The sequence below is a fragment of the Polistes dominula genome, unplaced genomic scaffold (genome assembly GCF_049000335.1).
Source record: "Polistes dominula isolate Pdom_NZ unplaced genomic scaffold, Pdom_raw_medaka contig_79, whole genome shotgun sequence".
Classification (NCBI taxonomy): domain Eukaryota; kingdom Metazoa; phylum Arthropoda; class Insecta; order Hymenoptera; family Vespidae; genus Polistes; species Polistes dominula.
Genome location: NW_028300916.1, coordinates 5,122,643 through 5,145,444, shown reverse-complemented (window position 1 = coordinate 5,145,444; position 22,802 = coordinate 5,122,643). Strand labels below are relative to the sequence as shown.

The 22,802-nt window shown below is 27.7% G+C and overlaps 3 protein-coding genes across 3 annotated transcripts; 2 read left to right on the top strand and 1 right to left on the bottom strand.

Annotated features, from left to right (window-relative positions):
- Positions 1 to 419: 419 nt before the first annotated feature.
- On the top strand, positions 420 to 6,141 carry mtRNApol (mitochondrial RNA polymerase). Its single transcript, XM_015322387.2, is given in 21 exon segments — positions 420 to 649; positions 822 to 896; positions 899 to 934; positions 1,031 to 1,230; positions 1,318 to 1,535; positions 1,659 to 2,086; positions 2,153 to 2,400; positions 2,402 to 2,506; positions 2,656 to 2,710; positions 2,713 to 2,924; positions 3,000 to 3,347; positions 3,437 to 3,607; positions 3,706 to 3,834; positions 3,904 to 4,104; positions 4,199 to 4,474; positions 4,586 to 4,831; positions 4,912 to 5,071; positions 5,188 to 5,434; positions 5,527 to 5,698; positions 5,767 to 5,855; positions 5,932 to 6,141. Coding segments are annotated over 21 exon segments (3,873 nt in total). The 5' UTR covers positions 420 to 519; the 3' UTR covers positions 6,059 to 6,141.
- Positions 6,142 to 6,774: 633 nt separating this feature from the next.
- Positions 6,775 to 12,459, bottom strand: LOC107067155 (putative 4-coumarate--CoA ligase 1). Its single transcript, XM_015322401.2, is given in 11 exon segments — positions 6,775 to 7,136; positions 7,139 to 7,165; positions 7,259 to 7,454; positions 7,807 to 8,135; positions 8,296 to 8,479; positions 8,582 to 8,736; positions 8,868 to 9,066; positions 9,309 to 9,475; positions 10,208 to 10,415; positions 10,536 to 10,815; positions 12,236 to 12,459. Coding segments are annotated over 10 exon segments (1,773 nt in total). The 5' UTR covers positions 10,779 to 10,815; positions 12,236 to 12,459; the 3' UTR covers positions 6,775 to 7,071.
- A 1,468-nt stretch (positions 12,460 to 13,927) lies between these two features.
- LOC107067107 (uncharacterized) lies at positions 13,928 to 22,800 on the top strand. Its single transcript, XM_015322317.2, has 9 exons — positions 13,928 to 14,791; positions 15,590 to 15,697; positions 16,347 to 16,556; positions 16,867 to 16,995; positions 19,234 to 19,725; positions 20,519 to 20,588; positions 20,703 to 20,865; positions 22,248 to 22,472; positions 22,599 to 22,800. Exons 1-9 carry the CDS (start codon positions 14,765 to 14,767, stop codon positions 22,624 to 22,626), a joined length of 1,452 nt encoding a protein of 483 aa, XP_015177803.2. The 5' UTR covers positions 13,928 to 14,764; the 3' UTR covers positions 22,627 to 22,800.
- The last annotated feature ends 2 nt before the right edge of the window (positions 22,801 to 22,802 follow it).

Genomic DNA, 22,802 nt, shown 5'->3' with positions numbered 1-22,802 from the left:
ATTTATTAAACTTCTCCGGCACGTTAATTATTACAATACACCCATAAATTTATCGTTGTCGCGTAAAGATATAAAGCAGACTGTCGATACATATCGTTTTATAATTAGGCACCGAGAGGTTCACATGCATTTCAAAACCAATCAAAATTTTGTTAGTAAATGTTACATCCTTATACACTTTCATGAGTATAGGTCTTTAATTTGATAGGTTATCTTTTTTGTAGATTGTAAATATTCAATATTCTGCTAAATTAATAATAGATAATTATAATTTTAATAATATTCTATAAAAATGATAGAAAAACTAATATATATTAAAATTTATTTTTATTACAAATAATCATTTAAAATTGTCTTTCAGAAATCAACCAATCACGTACGTACGTCTCTTTAGAACACTCGTTAATGTAAACGAACATTGAATCAGACAAGATGGTTACCCCGCGAAAACATGCTGGTGGAATTCGTTTAACTATTCTTTTTGGTTGAGTAGTCTAATGTGTTAATTGTTATATTAATATGTATAGATTTTTAAAAACAACTCAGTGTATATCCTACCAAAATATTTATCTTTTACCAACACAATCATCTGTAAATCGACTGCCATTATGTTCTTTTTGCAAGGTTCAACATCGGAATCCAACCTCAAGTTTGTATAATATCTACAAATTAAGATATTCTATATAACACATTTATTTTTATATATAAATATAAATATAAATATATATATTATATTAATGTCACATTGTTCTTTCTATATTAATTATTAATCAATATAAAAGTATTCAAATTATTCATTCATATATTTTATATTATTTCAGCAATGTGGTTTATAAGTAAATGTTATTTTCGAACAACAACAAATGATGCTGAAATACGTATTAATGTTAAAAAAAGCCTAGAATAAGAAAAAAATATGCAGAATTGCTTGAGGGTATCATTGTTTTTATTATGAATAATCTTCTTCTTTTTTATATGTGCACTTTTTATTTTATTTTATTTTATTTTATTAATATATTATTGATTTTAGTAACGGACCGAATTACAAGTAATAAGAAAGCTGCAGTGAAAAAATTAAATGCTGGTCATTTGTCTTTTTTGGTCAATCAACCAGATGTAACATTAGATAAGTTGCATAAAATAAAAAACAATCATTCTCATGAGAAATATAGTAAAAGAAATATAAACACGATTAGTACTTCAGATATAAAAAATGATACAGCTATTATCGTAAGTGTAAAGTTTTTTTTTTCATATTAGTTGTAAATAATTTTGTCATTTAATTTATTTGTAAATTATGAAATAATAATATTTTAGGGAGATCAAGTAAATTGTGCTAGTGATATTGATATGTATTATAATTTGGATGAAAATTTAAGTCAAAAGAGTAGTACTATTCATGAAAATTTCAAAGAATCTGATATATATGATCATGAGTCATTAATTAATAGTTCACATATTTCAAACACGTTTATTACCGAAGAATTTATAGAAAAACTTGACAATGATAATGAATCTGCCTTTAATATACGAGAGTAAGTTGTTTTATTAAATGAATAATAAAACATTAGGAATAAATAATTGTAAATAATATTTTCAATAAATATATTTATAAATAATAATAATAATAATAATAATATTCTTTTTTTGTCATGTAGAACTAAAATTAAAGATCAATCGTTGGAGGATAAATGCAACATAAAAAAATTGATAAAAAATAAAAAATCTAAAAATATTCGAAAGAACGTTAAAAAGTCATGTTCAAAAGATCAGACAAAAAATAATTCAACGAATATGCATTCACTAATAGTATTAGCACAAATAGATGTTTATTTATCTTGTAAAATGTTGGACAAAGTTCCAAGATTATTAAAATATTTAATAAAAAAAGATAATAATGTACCACCTGCAACGATTAGAAATGCTTGTAATCTTCTTCTTGACTATTATTCTTTAGACGGAAACGTAATGAAAACTTTAAATGTTTATAATCTTATGGTGAATAATTCTATAACTCCTGATCCACAAACTTATGCAGCTATTTTTGAACTAATTGGAAAGATCCCAAATAAAAACAATAAAGAAGGTAATTATAGAAATTTGTACATAATATAAGAGAACAGTTGATAATTACATCTTTCTATATTTTCAGATTTATTTCGAAAAATGCAATCTAATATGATTAATAATGGAATATCGTTTGATGATATTTTTAATAAATCAAAATTTAAATTAAATCAATCGGAAAATATTATGAAAACGATACAATTATTTCAACCAGATTATCAACCAAAATATGTTGAGCCTCAAATGTCGTACGACTGTAACCTTTTAAAGAATATTGATAAAATTAATTTACGTAAATATCCAGCAGAAGGTGTTTTAACGCTTGAACAATTAAAAAAATTGTTTGAAGATGCAATTAGAGCAAGAAAACACATATAATTTACCTATAAAAAGTGTTGAAAACTTTCATTCAGTAAATAACGATAAATTTTTACAGTATGTAAGTAATTATAAAAATGTATAAGTTGATTGATATCAAATTGTTAAATTTATAATGTTATAAATTATATAACATATATTTTGTTATTTAATACAGTAATAGCTAAATGTATTATACATTAATTTACTTCTTATTTATTATTTTACTAGAACAAGAAATTAACTGATTTGGAATCTTCGTGGAAAGAGATTGCTACGAAAGCTTTTAAAAAAATCTCAACTATTTAAAGCAAAAGGAATCAGAAGTCAGACCTCCAAAACTAGCTCTTTATCCATTTTTAAAAATACTTCCAAAAGAAAATTATATAAATCTTATTCTACAAGAAATAAGAAATCTAGCACAAAATTCACAGTCTTATTCGCTATCAATGTCATTGTTATCTATAAGATTAGGATTTTTAATTTTTAGGGAATACGAGGTATGTGTGTGCTTTATTTTTGTATTATATAAACATAAATAAATACATTTCTTATATATTTTTGAATAATTACAGGTACTTATGAAAGAAAGAAATGGTATTTTGGATAAGACAATTGATATTTATAATAAGTATTTGAAGTGGTATTCGCAAACTGATTTTTCTGATACTGAAAAAGCAGTAAATGGTCGTATTGTATGGAATAAACTTCTACGTGAAAATCAGTACTATGGTCCTTCTTTAGATAAAGAATGTGTAGAGTGGCCCTACCATGTGTTTTATAATTTAGGCAAATTTTTATATAAGATTATCATTAATGATATCAAAATTAACGGAGATAATCAATCAACAAATTCAGAATTACGTCAGAAACCAGCTTTTTATAAATTATATAGAAATAAAGGAAAGTTTTTGATAGAACAGGTTTGTTTTAGAAATAAATACACATCTTAGATTTAATTATTATTTGACTCTTATTAAGGTCTTAAATAATATTATTACATTTATTCAAGGTTAAACCTCATCCTATTATATGTAAACTGTATAAAGATGCACAGTCAAATATATTAACATTTGAAGCAACATTAATACCATCCTTATGTCCACCACGTCCTTGGATATCTATAAATTCTGGAGGATATGCATTATTAAAAACAAATTTTGTGAGAACTCCATATTATGCGGTATGTATTCAATTGGAAAATATAAATATAAATATATTTATATAAATAACACAATGCACACATGTGAATGTAATAAATTTGATGTAACATTTATTTAGAAAGCTAGGCAAATTCAATTTTTCGAGAGTTTACCTGCAAATCAACTTTATCCAGCACTCGATAGTCTGAATCAATTAGGTTCTATACCATGGAAAGTTAATACTCCGGTGCTTGATATTTTAATAAAGGTATATAATAGAATTGAAAATATAATTAATGTGAAACAATACATCTTATATAAAATTGCAATTGATTAGGTATTTCAAGAAGGAGGTTCAGTTAAATTGGATGTACCACGACCACCTTCCATTTTATTATCTACAGATGATTCGATGGGAAATGAAAATGTAAAAGACAACTCCTGTATTTCCAGAACAAAGTTGGAGCTAAAAAAGAAGAAAGAAGAAATGTATTCGTTGTGGTGTGATTGCCTTTATAAATTATCTCTTGCAAATCACGTAAGTCATTTCTATATATTTTTATAACAAAACAAAAAAAAAAGGAGAATATCTTCATTGAAATATAAATATAAAAATGGTTTCCTTTTAACAGTTTCGAAATCATATATTTTGGTTGCCACACAATCTGGATTTCAGAGGAAGAGTATATCCTATACCTCCACATCTGACTCATTTAGGATCAGATTTAGCACGTTCAATCCTTGTATTTGCTCAAGGGAAACCCTTAGGTTCTCATGGTTTAGATTGGTTAAAAATTCATACTATAAATTTAACTGGTTTAAAGAAACGTGAAAATCTTAAGGAACGACTTAAATTTGCAAATGAAAATATAGATAAAATTGTTGATAGTGCAGAAAATCCCTTGACGGTATATATGGTTTTATACTCTTAACAATTATAATATTAGAATATTATTTTGTTTCTTTTGTCTTTCTAAATTTATAATTATTAATCAAACAAATGAATATTTATTTAACAGGGTGATATGTGGTGGGCAGAATCAGATGAGCCTTGGCAAACCTTGGCATCGTGTATGGAAATAGTTAAAGCTTTAAAATCTCCAAATCCAGAAAAATACATATGTTGTTTTCCAGTACATCAAGATGGAAGTTGCAATGGTCTACAACATTATGCTGCACTCGGACGAGATCAAATTGGAGCAGCAAGTGTAAATTTACATCCTTCTGATACACCGCAAGATGTTTACAGTGTTGTTGTTAATATGGTAAATAGTATACATATGAAAATAAATAAAAACATAATGTAAAGGAGAAACAAATTTTTGATATTACATATGTGATTTAGGTTGAGAAATTACGATTGAAAGATGCAGAAAATGGTGTAAAAATTGCACAATTGTTAGAAGGACATCTAACTAGAAAAATTATTAAACAAACAGTAATGACTACTGTTTATGGTGTAACTAAGTATGGTGCTAGATTACAAATTATGAAACAAATGAAAGGTAAATATAATATTATATGTTAACATTATTTTCTCTTTTTGTGTTGGTGATAATATTTAAAAAAAGTTTAATTAAAATACTTATCTTACTATATATACATATATATATTTTATAAGACTTAGAGAATTTTCCATTGGAACATTGTTGGGAAGCAAGTACATATCTAACATACAAAACATTTGATAGTTTACGAACAATGTTCGAAAGTGCAAGAACAATTCAAGATTGGTTCACAAATTGTGCATATATTATTTCAACAATATTTGGTAAACCCATTGAATGGAAAACACCTTTAGGATTTCAAGTTCTGCAGCCATATTTTAAATTCAACAAATCCACTGCACAAGTGCGAAATGTCGAAGAGTTAGTAGTACATAATATTGCATTGTGATTTTGATTACAAAATTATTATTTTTCAAAGCTTTGTATTCTAATATATTTTCTTTTATTTATAGAAAAATAGATTCTCTCAAACAAAAAAATTCATTTCCTCCAAATTTTATACACTCTTTGGATTCTAGTCATATGATGCTTACCAGTTTGTTTTGTGAAAGAGCTGGCATAACGTTTATGTCAGTGCATGATTGTTTTTGGACGCATCCTTGTACTATAGATATAATGAATAAGGTAATTAATTGTAATAAACATGTAAACAAAAAATATTCATTTTATAACGTAAATTTTGTTTCTTATAGATTTGTAGAGAACAATTTGTTGCTCTCCATTCAGAGCCGATTTTAGACGATCTCTCAAAATATCTTCATGAAAGATATTTACAAAACAGGTAATTAATATTTTTCCTGTTATATTACTTTTATGAATACATTCAGCAATCAATTAATAATTTCATTATTTATTAGCGATGTATTATTGGAAATGTTTACTAAGAAAGAGATGGGACATTTAATTGAAACTTTTAATTCTGTACCAGAGAAAGGTTCATTCAATCTTAAAAATGTCTTAAAATCTGTATATTTTTTTAGTTAAGTTCTTAAATAAACAGATGCATATATGTATGTATTACTGATGGCTATAAGTATAAATACAAAATGTAAATAATTTATAATACATTTATACTTGTATAATATTCATATAATTATTGAAAGTAATCTTATTCTTGAAACAAAGTAAAATGAAAATTAAATTTCAACAATTTTTGATTGTTCTATATAATTCTTGTAAAGATATAAAAATTATTAAAAGTAATTATTTATTTAATTATAAAAATATGCGCGCCTGTATGAATGCAACCCCCCAGACACACTTTGAAAATGTTGCTTGCAAGCGCCATCTGTTGGGACGGAATTTTTTTTTCTGCCCGAAGGATAGGCAACCCGTCATACATACGTGTATAAACAGTTTTGACTGCAAAAAAATTCCGTCCCAGTAGATGGCGCTCGCAAGCAACATTTTCAAAATGTGTCTGGAGGGTTGCATTCATACAGGCGCGCATATTTTTATAATTAAATAAATAATTACAAATTAAAAGTACAGATAATAATATTATATAATAAATTATATCCTCGAAACTTGTTTATTTGATGGTTTCACTTCTAACTTGTGCGATATGCACACATGTTTTATTTTTTCTCACAGTAATCTCAATGCATTTTTTAATACTTAAATTTAAGAAAAACAATAATAATTAATTAAACCCAAATGACGTAACGTTAATAGATAAGAAATTTTAATTTCTATCGGTATTATTTTTAACGTATAAAATATATTGATGTTTTATTATAAAAATATTTTCCACACAATGATCTACAAATTCGTATTAATTAATTTTAAATACTAGTATAAAAAATAATATTACAATCCATAATATTTCTAAAAATTAAATAATTTCAAGTTAAATTATTTTACTATGGAATCATTCTTGTTTTGCATATAATCAATAGAATGCTTATAAGTATAAACTTATTTTAAAACAAATGGCACCTAGATATTGTCAAGTAATTATTGTCAGGTAATTTAAAATATCATTGATTCTAAGAATTCTATAGATCTCCATTAAGATATGCTTTCTTGATTTGCATTCGTAGAATTTTGCCAGTTGGATTTTTGGAATCTCTTGGATAAATGAAACACCACCTAAAATGTATCCATTCGTATAAAGAAAAGAAGTGAAAAAGAGAGAAAGAGAAAGAGAGAAAGAGAAAGGGAGAAAAATGAAAGAAAATTTACCATTGAGTTGTTTGTATTCGGAAACTTTATCCTTAATGAAATTTTTGATTTCCTTTTCACTAACTTTTTTGCCATTTTTTAATACAACAAAAGCTCTTGGTACTTCTCCGCATCTAGCATCACTAATACCGATTACTGCGGCTTCTTGTATGTCAGGATGTGTTCTTAAAATTGCTTCTAATTCTGCCGGTGCAACCTAAGAGGAAAAACAAAACGTTGCTTTTTAACCCTTTTTCCTAGTGGATCATGGACATGGAACGTATTATCATTTATATGATATTGATAGATGATTGATTATTTCTATCTTTAAAATTTACAATAAATCTTATCAACATTAGATATAGGTATACCAGACCAGTCATTTAGACTGGTCGGCCATTTGAATTGAAAATTTCTACTACATGTAAACATTTGATTTCTGTAAAGTAAATTAAGCATTTTGTTACTTAAAAATGTCTATAAATAATCTATCATTGATCTATATTAAAATTATTATTGTTAAACATTTGTTGTTATTTTTTTGTAGCCTTGTTGGGGTCTCGACTTACCTGAAAACCTTTGACTTTGATCAACTCTTTCAATCTATCGGTTATGAAAAAATCATAATCCTCGTCGAAGTATGCAATATCGCCGGTTTTCATCCAACCATTGTCCACTAATATATCCTTAGTTGCTGCCGGATTATTATAGTAACCTTTCATAACGTGAGGACCCCTAATCCACAATTCCCCATTTTTACCGGGTTCAGATATATCTACGTTTGTTATGGGATCAATTAATCTTGCATCGCAACCACAAACGTTCTTTCCAATACTAGAATACTTTAAACCAGTTTTTTCGATAAATGACACTGGTGAACATTCCGTTAATCCATAGCCTAGAAAAATCAATCTTTTAAATATGTAGGATGATTAATATAGTGTTTCCAAAGTATAAATCACGGTATATAATATATATATATATAGATTTTGACGTGACTAATATTATATAAAATAGAAAAAATATGAATTAATGACAAATTCGTAGAATTTACTTACCTTGAGCAAATTTGAAATTACTGTTATTCAATTGATACTTTTCATAAAACATATCAACGTCCCTTTTCGTAATTGGTGCTGCACCGCTGAAAACACTTCGTACATTCGAAATATATTCTTTTTTGATAAGTGGTGATTGTGATAGATACATTATTACTGGTGGTACGCATATCAAAATTGTTGGCTAAAAAGATTATAACCATAAAGAGTAAAAACATTTTAAAATATCTCTGTCTTTTTTTTCTTTTCTTTTCGTTCATTTATTATTGATTTCAAATGTTGGTACCTTGTGTTTGACGAGAACGTCGATAAATGTATGCGGTTGGAATTTTGGTAGTGTAACGAGTTTTACTCCAGCCATCAGACAAGGTAACAAAATACCGTTCATGCCAAAAATGTGAAAGAATGGTAAGAATGCTGGTATAACTTCTTGATTAACACCTGTTAAAATAATAATAATAATAATTATTATAATTATCATTTTTGAATAAATAATTGACGAAGTTACAGAAGTCTATTAATTTTTTTTTAGGCATATCAATTAAAACACATGTGAAATTTTGTTGCTTTACCATCCGACGTTTGAACCCATATTTGTGGATCAACTGATGCATTCACCATTTCCATATTTGCGATTAAATTAGTATGAGTTAACATCACACCTTTTGGTAATCCTGTTGTCCCACTCGAAAAAGGTAAAACTGCGAGATCATTTATAGAACGACTAAGGGGTTTCAATGGGGGCAAATTTTTACCACGATTAATCAAATCCTACAACAAATGTTTAAATCCATTGATTATTAATTCGTTACTTTTCATTATAGTAATTGCATAACGTTATTGTTCTTTAGAATTGAAGTAAGTTTTGATTTTTCAAAGTATTTCAAAAGGCGTTCAAATTTAACCCGTTCGCTTTGGGCGTCGGATATATCCGACATCTGCGGCATATTGGATTGTCGAAGCGAAAGAATTAAGAAGAATGATATTAATTGTAAACATGAAATAATTAATACCTGAAAAGGTATCACTCCTTCCATCATGGGACCAGTTTGATCATCGATAACGATGATGGATGATCCCAATTGTATTTTTGTTGTCGCTTTTTGTACAATTGGACAAATTTCTCTTACCGTGATGATACCTTTCGCATTAGATGACTCCAATTGTCTTTTTATTTCCTCTAATGATAATATTTATTAAAAGTTTCATTAATAATAATAAAAACAATATTAGTTTAACCCCTCCCTTCCGGTACTTTAGCGAGTCTAACTGACGATGAAGATTTTTCATGCTCAAACACGAATATCGCGAGTCAAACTCAACATCTACATTTTAATTCGTATTGTGATTATTAATAAACAATTTATAAACAAACATTATTCTAGTTTGTTTAGCATACGTTGATTTTCATCGAGCTAAATGCCACGGGAAGAAGAGGTTAATTAACACATTCGTGGCCGACATATTTTCTTTTTTTTCCTCTTTTTTAATACTGAGTATCGGCAAACATAATGAATTATTTAATTATTATATTTATATTTATTAAATTTTTTTATTATATATTTAAATGATAAAATATATAATAATAATATAATAAAATAGAATTATTTAAATATTATATTGAAATAATTAAATATAAATTTAATAGGTAAAATTAATATTTATGTATTTAAATTAATATTAAAATGTATGAAAAATTAAATATATATATATATATGTATATAAAAATTTATTTTTAGAAAACTTTGAAAATTTCAAATGACATTGTGAATCACGTCAACGGCAATTAGAAATAGAACTTGAAAAGACGTGAATTCAAGTCAACGATTATCAATGTGTTCATTTAATTTAATCAACTAATATAATATTTATCAGTATAATTAGTGTTGAATATAATTTAATGAATATATACCAATTGTGTATTGTGGATTGATCGTTGTGACGATGAGACCTGCCTCCAAAATACCAAGGAATGCTAAACTCCATTCTGGCAAATTCGGTGCAATCAAAGCAATAACATCACCTTCTTTAAAATTCAAGTTTCTCAAACTCCTTGCAATGTAATTGGTAGCATCCCTTGCTTGACTGTACGTATATTTCCTACCAGTAATACCACATTCCTGAAAATAATTATTCCATCAAAACTATCCTTGATTTATTTCTCTTTTTTGTTGTTGTTGTTGTTGTTTATCATTCGAATTCATTCAACATTTCAAAGGAATAAGTCAAAACAAACTTACCAATGCAGTTAATTTTGGAAATGTATTAACGTTACGCCAAACATATTCCGGTATATACATGTTGGGATAAGTAATAGCACCGTAGGGTGATGGAATGATTAATTCACCATTATTATCTCGAATAATTTTTTCTTTCGATTGCATGTAACCACGCTTACAATTATAAAATTGTATTTTAACGTCATCCTTAAATGTCGATTCGAGTCTTTTGATAAAATGTGACAGATTCCTCAACGATTTCATATTTTCATAAGAATTCTGGATCGTTGAGAAATATTATCTAATTAAAAAGAAAATAAACGATAACTAATTGAATTATTGTGAGAATATATATGTATTATTTGAATCGTATATTTGGAAAGTGTTTTAAGTTCATTTTCTTCTCTTGTTTCAAGAAAATCAACCCCTTAAAGTAGCAATGATTTTGAAACCAAAAAAAAAAAAAAAAACGGCCAAAGAAAATCATTTTGTTTTTTTTTTTTTTTTACATAAAAACATAGTTTATCTATATATATATATATATATATATATATAGATAGATAGATAGATAGATAGATAGATGGATAGATAGATAGATAAAAGAAAATGATATGAATGTTAGTGGCATATCATAAAAATTATAGAACTATCTTAAATAATAAATTGAGCTAATTTACAAGATAACTTTAATATCAAGCATACTATAATAAGATATAAAAAACAGAGAGAGAGAGAAAAGAACACACAAAATTGACAAAAAAAAAAATAGATGTATCTATCTTGAAATTATCTTCTAATATATCATCTATCTTGTAATTATGTGACTACACACAAGTCACTTTCATCCTCTGTCTTCTAAAAAGAGACAATTTTTAACTGTATGTGTATGTGTTTGTGTCTGTCTGTCTGTCTGTCTGTGTATCTGTGTGTGGTAACAAGTGTTGAAGTAAATAAGAGCAAAGTGCAAAAGCCTTTTCTTATCTCATATTCGTTATATAGCACCTTTTATTGTTATCATTATTTACTATGTTTTGAAAATTATCTCAGAAACAATTTACATATGTATAATAAAAAATTAATATGTGTCAAATAAATTTGTAATTTTAACGTGGATGTGTTAAAATTGTGTGTGTGTTTTTGTTTTATTTTTACTTTTTTTTTTTTTTTTTTTGTCAAGAAGATAATAAAAAGTGAGAATAACTGACCAAACGCAAGATATTTTCATTCATAAATCGTTTGATGAATTATGTGATGATTATGTGATATTATATGTTTAATAATTTTTACTTTACATATATATTATATTATATATTATATTATATTTATATATATGTATATATATTATTATTATTTAATAATTAATTATTTATATATTATATAATTATTATATAATAATATATATATTAATTATATTATATATTATATTATATTATACTATATATTATATTTTATATTATATTATATTATACTATATATTATATTTTATATTATATTATATTTTATATTATATTATAATTTATATTATATTAAAATATATATATATATATTATTTTATTTATATTATATTATATATTTTATTTATATTATTTATATATATATATATTCCTTGTTCTACTTATCCTTTAGTTTGCAATGAATATATTTCAAAAAAGTAATTACAATATAATAAGACTGTCATTCTTAATAAATATTGACTATATGAAACAATAGAAATTATTTACCTTACGTTTGATGACAACTGTAAAACTTTTCACACTCTGTTATTCTTTTTTTTTCTATAAGGAGAAATATGAAATTTTTGATTTGAATTTTGGTTGCTGAGAAAAAAGTCAGTGTTTTTTTCACCTAATCTTCTAATTAAATACCGTACAAACGTACTCGTTTTCTACTGTTAAACTGAGAATCTCCGTCAGACATAATTACTTATAGCAAACCACTACTACAACGTTATGTGAATAGATACGCATATGTACCACTACATATAGTCGTTTTACCCCTACCATTAAATTTCTGAAGAACGACCTGTTGTCGTCGACAACGTTATCATAAAGAATGACTATGAACATTTTTATTTCTGATCACAGACTCGTCAATTTTATTATTCTTTGAACTCGGTTTATCGATAAGCGTAAATTTGTAATTTATTGGTTGTTGTCAGTCATTATTTTCTTTCTCATTGGTTATTTTTTTATTTCAATTGATACTAGGGTACATATTTGACTGAAATCAGGTATCATTTGTTTACGAGTTTACATTTGATAAGGTATTTCATTCGATACTGTATCATTCATTTTAATGTATTATACAATTTTGATGAAATTTAATAATTGTTCATATTTGTAATAACGATTTTTCATATTTAATCTCATTACGAATATAAATCATAATAAAAAGTAATACTAATTTTTATTTATAATAATTAGTCGATAATATATTAATAAATGATATCTACTTATTATTATATATTATATAATATGTAATAATAATTAATAACTATAATATGTACTATAATATATTATCTAATATATAACTATTATATTATATTATATTATATTATATTATATATATTATTATATTATATAATATAATAATATTATAATATTAATATATATATATATATATATATATATATATAATAATTATTATAATATAATATTAAATATGTATTATTATTTATATATATAATATAATATATTATTATTTATTATATAATAATATATATAATAATATTATAAATTAAATATATAAGACTTAAACAATTTATTCTAATAGCATATAATTCTTACATTTCTTGTTAATGCATAATGCATAATATGTATGTTAAGCGTAGTTTCTTATATAAATAAAATGCACATTGGATAAAAATCTTTATGTAATACATTTATTTGAATGATTCGCATATTTGTTTACGATAAGAATATTTAACATACTTAATTATTTTATATTCAGTTTAAGTATATATATATGAATTGAGACTATTCCAAAATTATATAGCACGAACTTTAATCGGACATCAATATATAATAAAATTGATTTTGAATCATTTGTATGTATCATTTATTGTATCATAAAATTTGTACGAAGGAAAAATTGAATGTGTGCGTCATCTTGCACATTGCATTACATAATCGTTAAGTATAATTAACGTAAAGATTACAAATTCTTCAATTATTGATATGTAATTTAAACGATGTTATATTATGTACATGGTTTGCGTATTATACTACTCCCGCGTCGATTAAAAAAAAAAAAGAAAAAAAAAAAGGGAAAAGAAAAAGAAAAATTTTCACTATGCGCCGACGCAAATTGTCGACAAAGTTTGATGTTAAAAATTATTGACGCCGACGCAATACGCCCTAATCAGAGCCGTATCGTTCGTTTTTCGAGGAAACATGAAAATTCCAATCGTTATTAAAATTCTATGAAACTTGGCATCACCGTAGTATATTATAAGTTCAAGATAAGGTCATTTATTTGTGTTATAAATGTTATTTTACATTGTGAAAACATAAATTAATCTTGTTTGAGAAATACCAAGAGACGCAGAAGAAGAAGAAGAAGAAGAAGAAGACGTTTAACGATGATTATTATTAAATGTTTGATTAATGAAAACAATGATCTTTATTGTTAATTATTAACAAAAAAACAAAAATAAAAATATATACATATATATTTATATTACATTATTTTTCAACTTTACATTTCTTCATAATGAGAAATTTCGTTGATTATCGAAGAAACAAAGTTGAAGAATAATAATAAAAAGAGGTCAACGATAAGATTCACGTGGGGAATAGAAAGAAAGAAAAGAAAAAGAAAAAAAAGAAAAATAACGTGAAAGAAAATACAAGTGTATTTGGTACTAGTAGTAGTAATAGAAGAAGAAGAAGAAGAAAAAGAAGAAGAAGAAGGAAAAACACGTGGTCCATCGTTGAAGAGTGACGTCCCTGAGGGAAATTGAGGTGAGAAAAGGGGCAGAGGCAGCCGTGCACGAACGCCATGTCGATGTTCAACCCTCTAGTTCGTTCTCGTTACACAGTTCTTGTCTAAAAGTCTAAGTTATCTTAGTTGGGGAAAGACAACAACAAAAAAAGAACGTTGTGAAATAGGAAAAGAGAGTAATAATAATCGAAAGATTTTAGTGCACATACAAAAAAAAAAACAAAAGGAAAGCTCGTAGGAATAATCTTGAGAATAAAATTAACGAAATAACTGGCGAAATTACTCTTGCACGAAGCATTGGGCTATGAATGAAGACCCAACCTTTTCATCTCGAGGTAAATTAAGTCTCGTTTTTCCTTCAAATTGTGCTTGTCGATAATCCGACTAACATAAGTCGCTTTAACTTGACCTAATCGATCGATCCTAATACACCCCTGTGATTCTATTTCTTTTATTTTGCTTTTTTTTTTTATTTGATGTTTTTTTGATCAATTAGAACATTGATAATTTATAAATTATTATAATTATTTATATTTATTATAATTATTTTAAATTAATTTTTATTATATTATATTATATTATATATATATTTATTAATTTTTATTATAATTTTATTTATTATTATATTATTATGTTATTATAATATAATAATATATATAAGAATAAAAAATTACTCTAAATTATCGTCAATTATTTGTCTTTTTTTTTATCATTTTATGAAATACCAATTACGTGAAATAATAAATATATAATATTATTATATTTTTATCGTTGTGTAAAAAAATCAATGCTACGAACAATTGATTTTCTCATTTTCCCAAGAAGTTAAAACATCCAAATTGTGTCGGATTGCATGAACGAATAATCAAATATAATATATACATACATATATATATATATATATGTATACATATACTTAGTACGTGTTTCATTGATTCTTCTTCCACTTCTATACACACATTTAAGTTTATAGTTATGTTTCTTGTAAAAACTTTGATGACTATTTAATTACTTATCAAAGATAAAGTTAGAACGTTTGTTGAGATAAATAGATGAGAGAGAATATTTGAAATATATATTGTGTAATTATCCAAAAATTAGAAATCAAAGTGAGTACACTCGTAATATTTTAGGTTTTGGCAGTTTTGCTATTGTCAGTGATACCCTGGCCAGGTCCAAGTGTTTTTAAAATATCATGCCCCCGCGATCGTGCTTCGGTAGTGAGGAGGATAGTTCACAAGGTAAAATACTTTAATTAATATAGTAGACTCTTGTATAACATCAGTTTTTATAATTGGAATTTATCAAACACCCCTAAGTAACACAAAATATTGAAAAATATTGAATACATGTTTATTTAATATTAAAAGGAGATTCAATGTTTTTTTAGTATTATTATTAATATATATATAATATTATATTATTATATATATATTATAATATGTAATTAAATATAATGAATATTTAATTATTATATTAATATTAATATTAAATATACATGTATTCAATATTTTTCAATATTTTGTGCTACTAAGGGCATCATCATCAACAACAACAACAACAAACATATTATTGATTAATATGTTTACATAATCCGATATTTAATACAATGCTTAATATTTTAAAAATGAAAGTTGCATTATGAATTGAATGTTACATTATTTATCATTATTATCTCAATAATAATAATAAATTATTAGAAGAAAAAAAGAACAGAGAATTTGTTTTTCGAAAAGTGATCAGAAAAATTAATTGTAATGCAATTGAATGAATAAAAATCACGCGTTATAATGGAGTCTACTTGTTATTGTTGATTTGTTGGTTTTTCTTTGTTCTTCTTCATTTTGTTAAGACGACAAAGCAAAGTTTTAAACTTTGTCGAGATTTCAGAGATGGATACCTATCCTGAAAAAATATCAGGTGGAGCTACCCTTAGAATGTCCCTTTCACGAAAGTCGAGATATATTTCGACCTCAGCAACGAGCAAAACATCAGCACAGACCGTCGCAATGGACCTGCGGCCTCTGCGGCAAATCCTTTTACGCGGAGAAACATCTCGACGCGCATTTCGATAACAGACACAAAAGTAACGTTAATACGGTAAGTTTAAATACCTGTCATTTATCACAATGATTTATTCCAAATATTTATTTATTTATTTTATCGGTTTATTAACTTTAATCAAATAGAAAATCAATATTGTAAAAGAAAGTAGTTAACGGTAATAGATACTAACGTCATCAATGACCGCAATTTTACGTCAGACTTGTATCGAAAATAGGGTTGAATTAATGAGAAAATCGATATTGGTAGAATAAATAAACCTGATAAAATCGGTTTAAAAGAGGAACAAACAAAAATAGTGTAAAAAGATCAATATATTCAACTTGTTTTGAATTGAAAACTAAAGGCGGAAGACGCCGTGTGCCTTGCCGACTACTGCGACATTATGAGATGCGAAGTATTGGGAAATCGTGATTTTGAAAGTTCGATGGACGACGAGGACGATGATGGGGGTCATCTCAATACCGATATACAAGTACGTTAAATAAAAAGTATATTCAAATGTGATTGGATTATATTTACTATTACACTTGCTTTCTAATTTAGTTTAAGGGGACCTTCTACTCTGAGCACCTAAAAAAAAGGCTATTTTCGCGAATTTTTTCCAAGAAAACTATAAAAGATATCGATCTAAAAGTTGTTGGGTTTGTTAAATTGAGTCTTAAACTATATAAATGAATTTTTATTTTTTCATTTTAATTAATTTTTTATTGCAAAAACAGTAGTATAAAAAAACACCTTAAAACTTTAGTGCTTTGGTAGCTCCATCAGAACTTGAGAATGGCTTACCTGAAACATAAAAGTAAAATGGTTTTATATTCTGTATGACTTCAGCTACAAAGTGACAGTTTTATATAAAAATTTTATTAATAAATAAAAAAATGGTGGACAAATTACAAAAAAAAACGTAAATTTGACCTTTTTTTATTGTTTTTGACTAAAAATAAATAGTAAAAATTAAAATATAAGAAAAAACTCTCCGTCACTTTGTTACAGCTCATGTGTAGAATATGTGGATTAAATTTTATAAGAATCGGTTTATTACCGGCATTTATTACTGGCCCATTACCGGCATTTATTATCGGCCCATTACCGGCATTTATTATCGGCCCATTACCGGCATTTATTACTGGCCCATTACCGGCATTTATTACTGGCCCATTACCGGCATTTATTACTGGCCCATTACCGGCATTTATTATCGGCCCATTACCGGCATTTATTACTGGCCCATTACCGGCATTTATTATCGGCCCATTACCGGCATTTATTACTGGCCCATTACCGGCATTTATTACTGGCCCATTACCGGCATTTATTATCGGCCCATTACCGGCATTTATTATCGGCCCATTACCGGCATTTATTACTGGCCCATTACCGGCATTTATTATCGGCCCATTACCGGCATTTATTACTGGCCCATTACCGGCATTTATTATCGGCCCATTACCGGCATTTATTACTGGCCCATTACCGGCATTTATTATCGGCCCATTACCGGCATTTATTACTGGCCCATTACCGGCATTTATTATCGGCCCATTACCGGCATTTATTACTGGCCCATTACCGGCATTTATTACTGGCCCATTACCGGCATTTATTACTGGCCCATTACCGGCATTTATTACTGGCCCATTACCGGCATTTATTACTGGCCCATTACCGGCATTTATTACTGGCCCATTACCGGCATTTATTACTGGCCCATTACCGGCATTTATTACTGGCCCATTACCGGCATTTATTATCGGCCCATTACCGGCATTTATTACTGGCCCATTACCGGCATTTATTACTGGCCCATTACCGGCATTTATTACTGGCCCATTACCGGCATTTATTACTGGCCCATTACCGGCATTTATTACTGGCCCATTACCGGCATTTATTACTGGCCCATTACCGGCATTTATTACTGGCCCATTACCGGCATTTATTACTGGCCCATTACCGGCATTTATTACTGGCCCATTACCGGCATTTATTATCGGCCCATTACCGGCATTTATTATCGGCCCATTACCGGCATTTATTATCGGCCCATTACCGGCATTTATTATCGGCCCATTACCGGCATTTATTATCGGCCCATTACCGGCAGTTATTATCGGCCCATTACCGGCAGTTATTATCGGCCCATTAATGGTAGTTGATCATTGGCCGATTAATGGGCCCAGCAATGGGCCACGTTTTATTCAAATTATTAGCCCATTAACATCATCATAATTTAATAATCTATATATCATCATCTTCAGACAGTTATATATTTCTCTATGTCTGATCCCCCGAAAAATATACCTGACAATACGAAGGATTATACAGATTACAATAAAAAAAACTGCTTGAATAAACAATGAAAGAGAAAGGGATTGAACAAGATAAGAGTCGTCCGTGCGCGCCGAACGCTCAGGAAAGCGGTCCGAGGTAGTTACGTTCAGGCACCAAAAATGTAGTTAGAGACATCGGATCTTTTTGAAATTTTAACACAATATTTCTACATATATATACATTCGAAAAATGTAAAAAAAAAAAAAAAAATTTTTTTTTAATTGCAGAGTAGAAGGTCCCCTTAACCACGCAGGCAACATTTTTTGAATACAGTAACTCACCCTGTATATAATAATCAAATTTTGAATGAATCAAATGAGTTTGTAATTGTAGTATTAAATTATGAGATAATTAATAGGATTTGTGTTTGAATATAAAGGTGTGGAAGGAGAATACGGAACAACGTAGTACTTCGGTAGTTCCGTGTTCGCGAGATGTAGGAAGGAGCAATTATCGTCCTTCATCTTCATCTTCCACGGACAAATCCTGCGCACTTGCAGCTACGAAAAACGACCTGCAACGTTCGTATTGTCGACGTGCCGACGCTGACGTCCTGAAAAATCATCGACTAGCCGATTCCTCATCTTCTTATCGTCGCAACGAGATAGCTGGTCCTGAAAATAACAGTGACGCGTGTGACAATGACGATGAAGACGACGAAGACGATGACGATGAAGACGACGACAATGACGAACGGGATGACGAAAATAACGAGGATGACGATGATGAAGAAGACGATGACGAGGAAAACCTGGTAGAATCTGCCCTACCTGCCGTTGATAAAAAACAAAGACGCAGAGGGATACATCTTAGGAAACTCAAATCGAATTGCAAGCCCGAGGAACTTCAGAAGCTCAAGTTACAATGTGAAGTTAGCTTTTTTTCTCTACGTTCATTTTTTTCTTTCTTTTTACCTCTAATCGAATATTTAAACCTCTCGCATTAAAATCAATGCCGATTTGGCACGATTGAATTAATTCGAGCGTGCCAAACCGGCCAAATTTTGCACACTCGAGATTATTCGAGCGATGTTGTATTTTATGCTAGTATCATTTTTCACACTCAAATATAATCGAAAATTGACAATAACAAAGGACAATGACTTCTATAAATAGTGTTTCTTTTTTACATTAAAAAAAAAGTTGATTTTTTGTGGCCGGTTTTTTTCAAAAAAAAAAAAAACAACTGTGTGTCAAGGTTTACTCCTTTACCAATGTTATTTGCAAATATGACAGTGACCACAGAGGGAACATTACATATAAAAAAAAAAAACTTTTGAAATTTGTTATCGTTTAATGTTAAAATCTTATTCACATCGCATTTTATTTGGAATTGCAAGTGAACATTGAACTGCAACGTCATATTTTTGATAAGACATGAATTTATTTGACTTTTTTTGAAGTTTTATTATTTTATCAAATAATACTTTTTTCTTTTTTCATGAAATTACATCACTTCTTGACGCACGTAGTATACGTAGTTCAGAAAAAATGACAAATTCATTAATTAATATAATACATATATATGTCTTCTTATTAAATATCGCAACATACATAATTATGTACAAATCTGTACAACAATACTTTCGATAAATAATCCAAGATAATATAACATTTTTACATCGGAAAAGAAAATGCTATTATTTACAAGCTTTTTGTCGACAGATACTCGTCCGCGATTGTATCGCGGGACTTCTCGCAAATCTTTCGGTTCGAGACTTTCAAGAAATCGAAGGTACGTTAAATTAAATAAACGATCTATTTAATCATTTAATTGGGAACTTAATTTATTTATCAAAATAACAAATGTTTTCATAATGTATTATAAATTAATTCTTTGTTGTATTAGGTGAACTTAACCGGGCTATCTGTTGGTACCTTAGTTGTGATAGATATTGGGAGGATACTAAACGACAACAACGTCAGACACCTTGGTATCTGCTCGCTACGTTTATGGCTCTTTTCTGCACTTCGATTTATGCCTGCTATTACGTCATCTGGGTTCTCTTCAAGTATGTAATACGTTAACCGTGCAACTGGGGGTAACAAACAAACAAACAAACAAACAAACAAACAAACAAACAAAAAACCCCCAAAAAAATTCAGTTTCTCGATGATATTAAAGTCGATGATATAAATACAGTAAACACCCGTATAACAAAAAACTTATTGTTTTTTTTTTATATATATATATAAAACGATTCGCGCGTCATACAACATGCGATATGTATGAGTCACTCCATATTTGCCGAATTAAGGAATTTTACTAAACAAAAAAGTATAGAAGACAAATAAAAAAAAATAAAAAATAAAAAAATATGAAAATAATCGTATCATTTATCATGGAATGATCATACGAATTGTAAATCATTGATTGTTGTTATATTTATTAAAGATATTATGTTTAGATATGAGAGGTTTATAATACTTATCAAATAATTTGATAATATTTTTCAACATTTTTTTTTTTTTTAAGTGTAATTAAACGTTTTGACCTATGAACTTTTCGTATATTAAATTCGGAAATTCATTTTTTATTTAAAAATTGAACCTTTTAAAGGGTGAAACTAATTGACCAAAAGAGCGTGATTGTTTTATGTAATAATAATTTACGTTTTATGTGATTAATTAATAACAAATGGGAGATTTCTTTCTCTCTCTCTATAATATTATCCAATAAAAAGAAACCAAATAATAATAATAATAATAATATATTAAGTTGAAATTTACTTACGTTGTATTTAAAGTATCGTAACGTATTAATTCTTATCTGCTAATTGTTATATGCTATTACAAGATTAATTGAGCATTACATTGTTATCTTATATACGTTACAAATTATTTCTCATTTATAATTGCTATTTGTTTTAAATTGTTGATTATTGTGTTATTAACCTATTTGCATCATTATTATAATTAGTCTTTCTTGTTGAAATATCCGAGAGACATAAGACTTACGACTAACCAGCATGTATCACCGTTCAACAAGTACTCACAGATAGAAAAACAAATGTTTCTTATGCGAATTATCTCGTATTCGGTGATAGCAGACAATCGCAGCTCGCGGATTATTCCGCGCTTGGATGCAAATGCGTTAAGAATAATTTGCGGTAAAAAGAAACCATTTTTTTCTCAACATATATATATATATATATATATACATACATATCCAATACATATATTCTTACGAATAATAAAATTGTAAATTAAAAATTGATGATTAATAAAAATTGTCATATAACTTATTAATTTCATACGAACGTGTTAAATATTAACTAAAAGTTATACGGGAGTTTACTGTAATAATTTTATCCAGCTTACCCAATGTTAAATTAGTAATTCAAGATAAACTTATTTCAAATAGATTGTTTATTTTCTCATTATACCTTTGTAGTACCGGAGACGAAGAGAGGCTCGACAATTCGGGAAGTTACAACGATGGAAGTCTTACGGGTACGTCATCGTTACACGATCAGAGTGGTCATGGCGAGGGTAGATTGATAGATAGAAGAAAAATGGATGGTGATGACGATAATCTAACATCTACGAACGAAGAAATGCCAGATCATTACATATACGTCGCATATCCCCCAGAATTGAAACGTCGTCTCTTGGAAAGGTATTTTTTTTTTTTTTTTTTTTTTTTTTTGAAAGGGGAGGACATTTTTCTGTAAGATTGTTCTCTCTTTGATTACATATAATGAAATCAATTGATAAGATGCTAGCGAATACTTATTTTTCGTAGCTGCTACAACAGGACTACCAGACTATGAGACCGAAACGAAAGAGGACGATTGTTTCGTATCCATCTTGAACACGACTGCACTACAAATGAAGGCACTCTTTTCTCTTTCTCTCTCTCTCTCTTAATCTTTCTCTCTATTTCTCTTTGTCTTCGTGTTTTGTATACCAAATCTATTCGAATAAATTGCAACGTAAGACAGGAATC

Bases quoted from the DNA above. Each gene is read 5' to 3' on its own strand.
- LOC107067107 (XM_015322317.2), top strand. From the start codon at position 14,765: ATGAAGACCCAACCTTTTCATCTCGAG. The intron at 16,557-16,866 runs GTAAGTTTAAAT...TGAAAACTAAAG, and splicing joins ACAAAAGTAACGTTAATACG to GCGGAAGACGCCGTGTGCCT. The intron at 19,726-20,518 runs GTTAGCTTTTTT...TTTTGTCGACAG, and splicing joins AGCTCAAGTTACAATGTGAA to ATACTCGTCCGCGATTGTAT.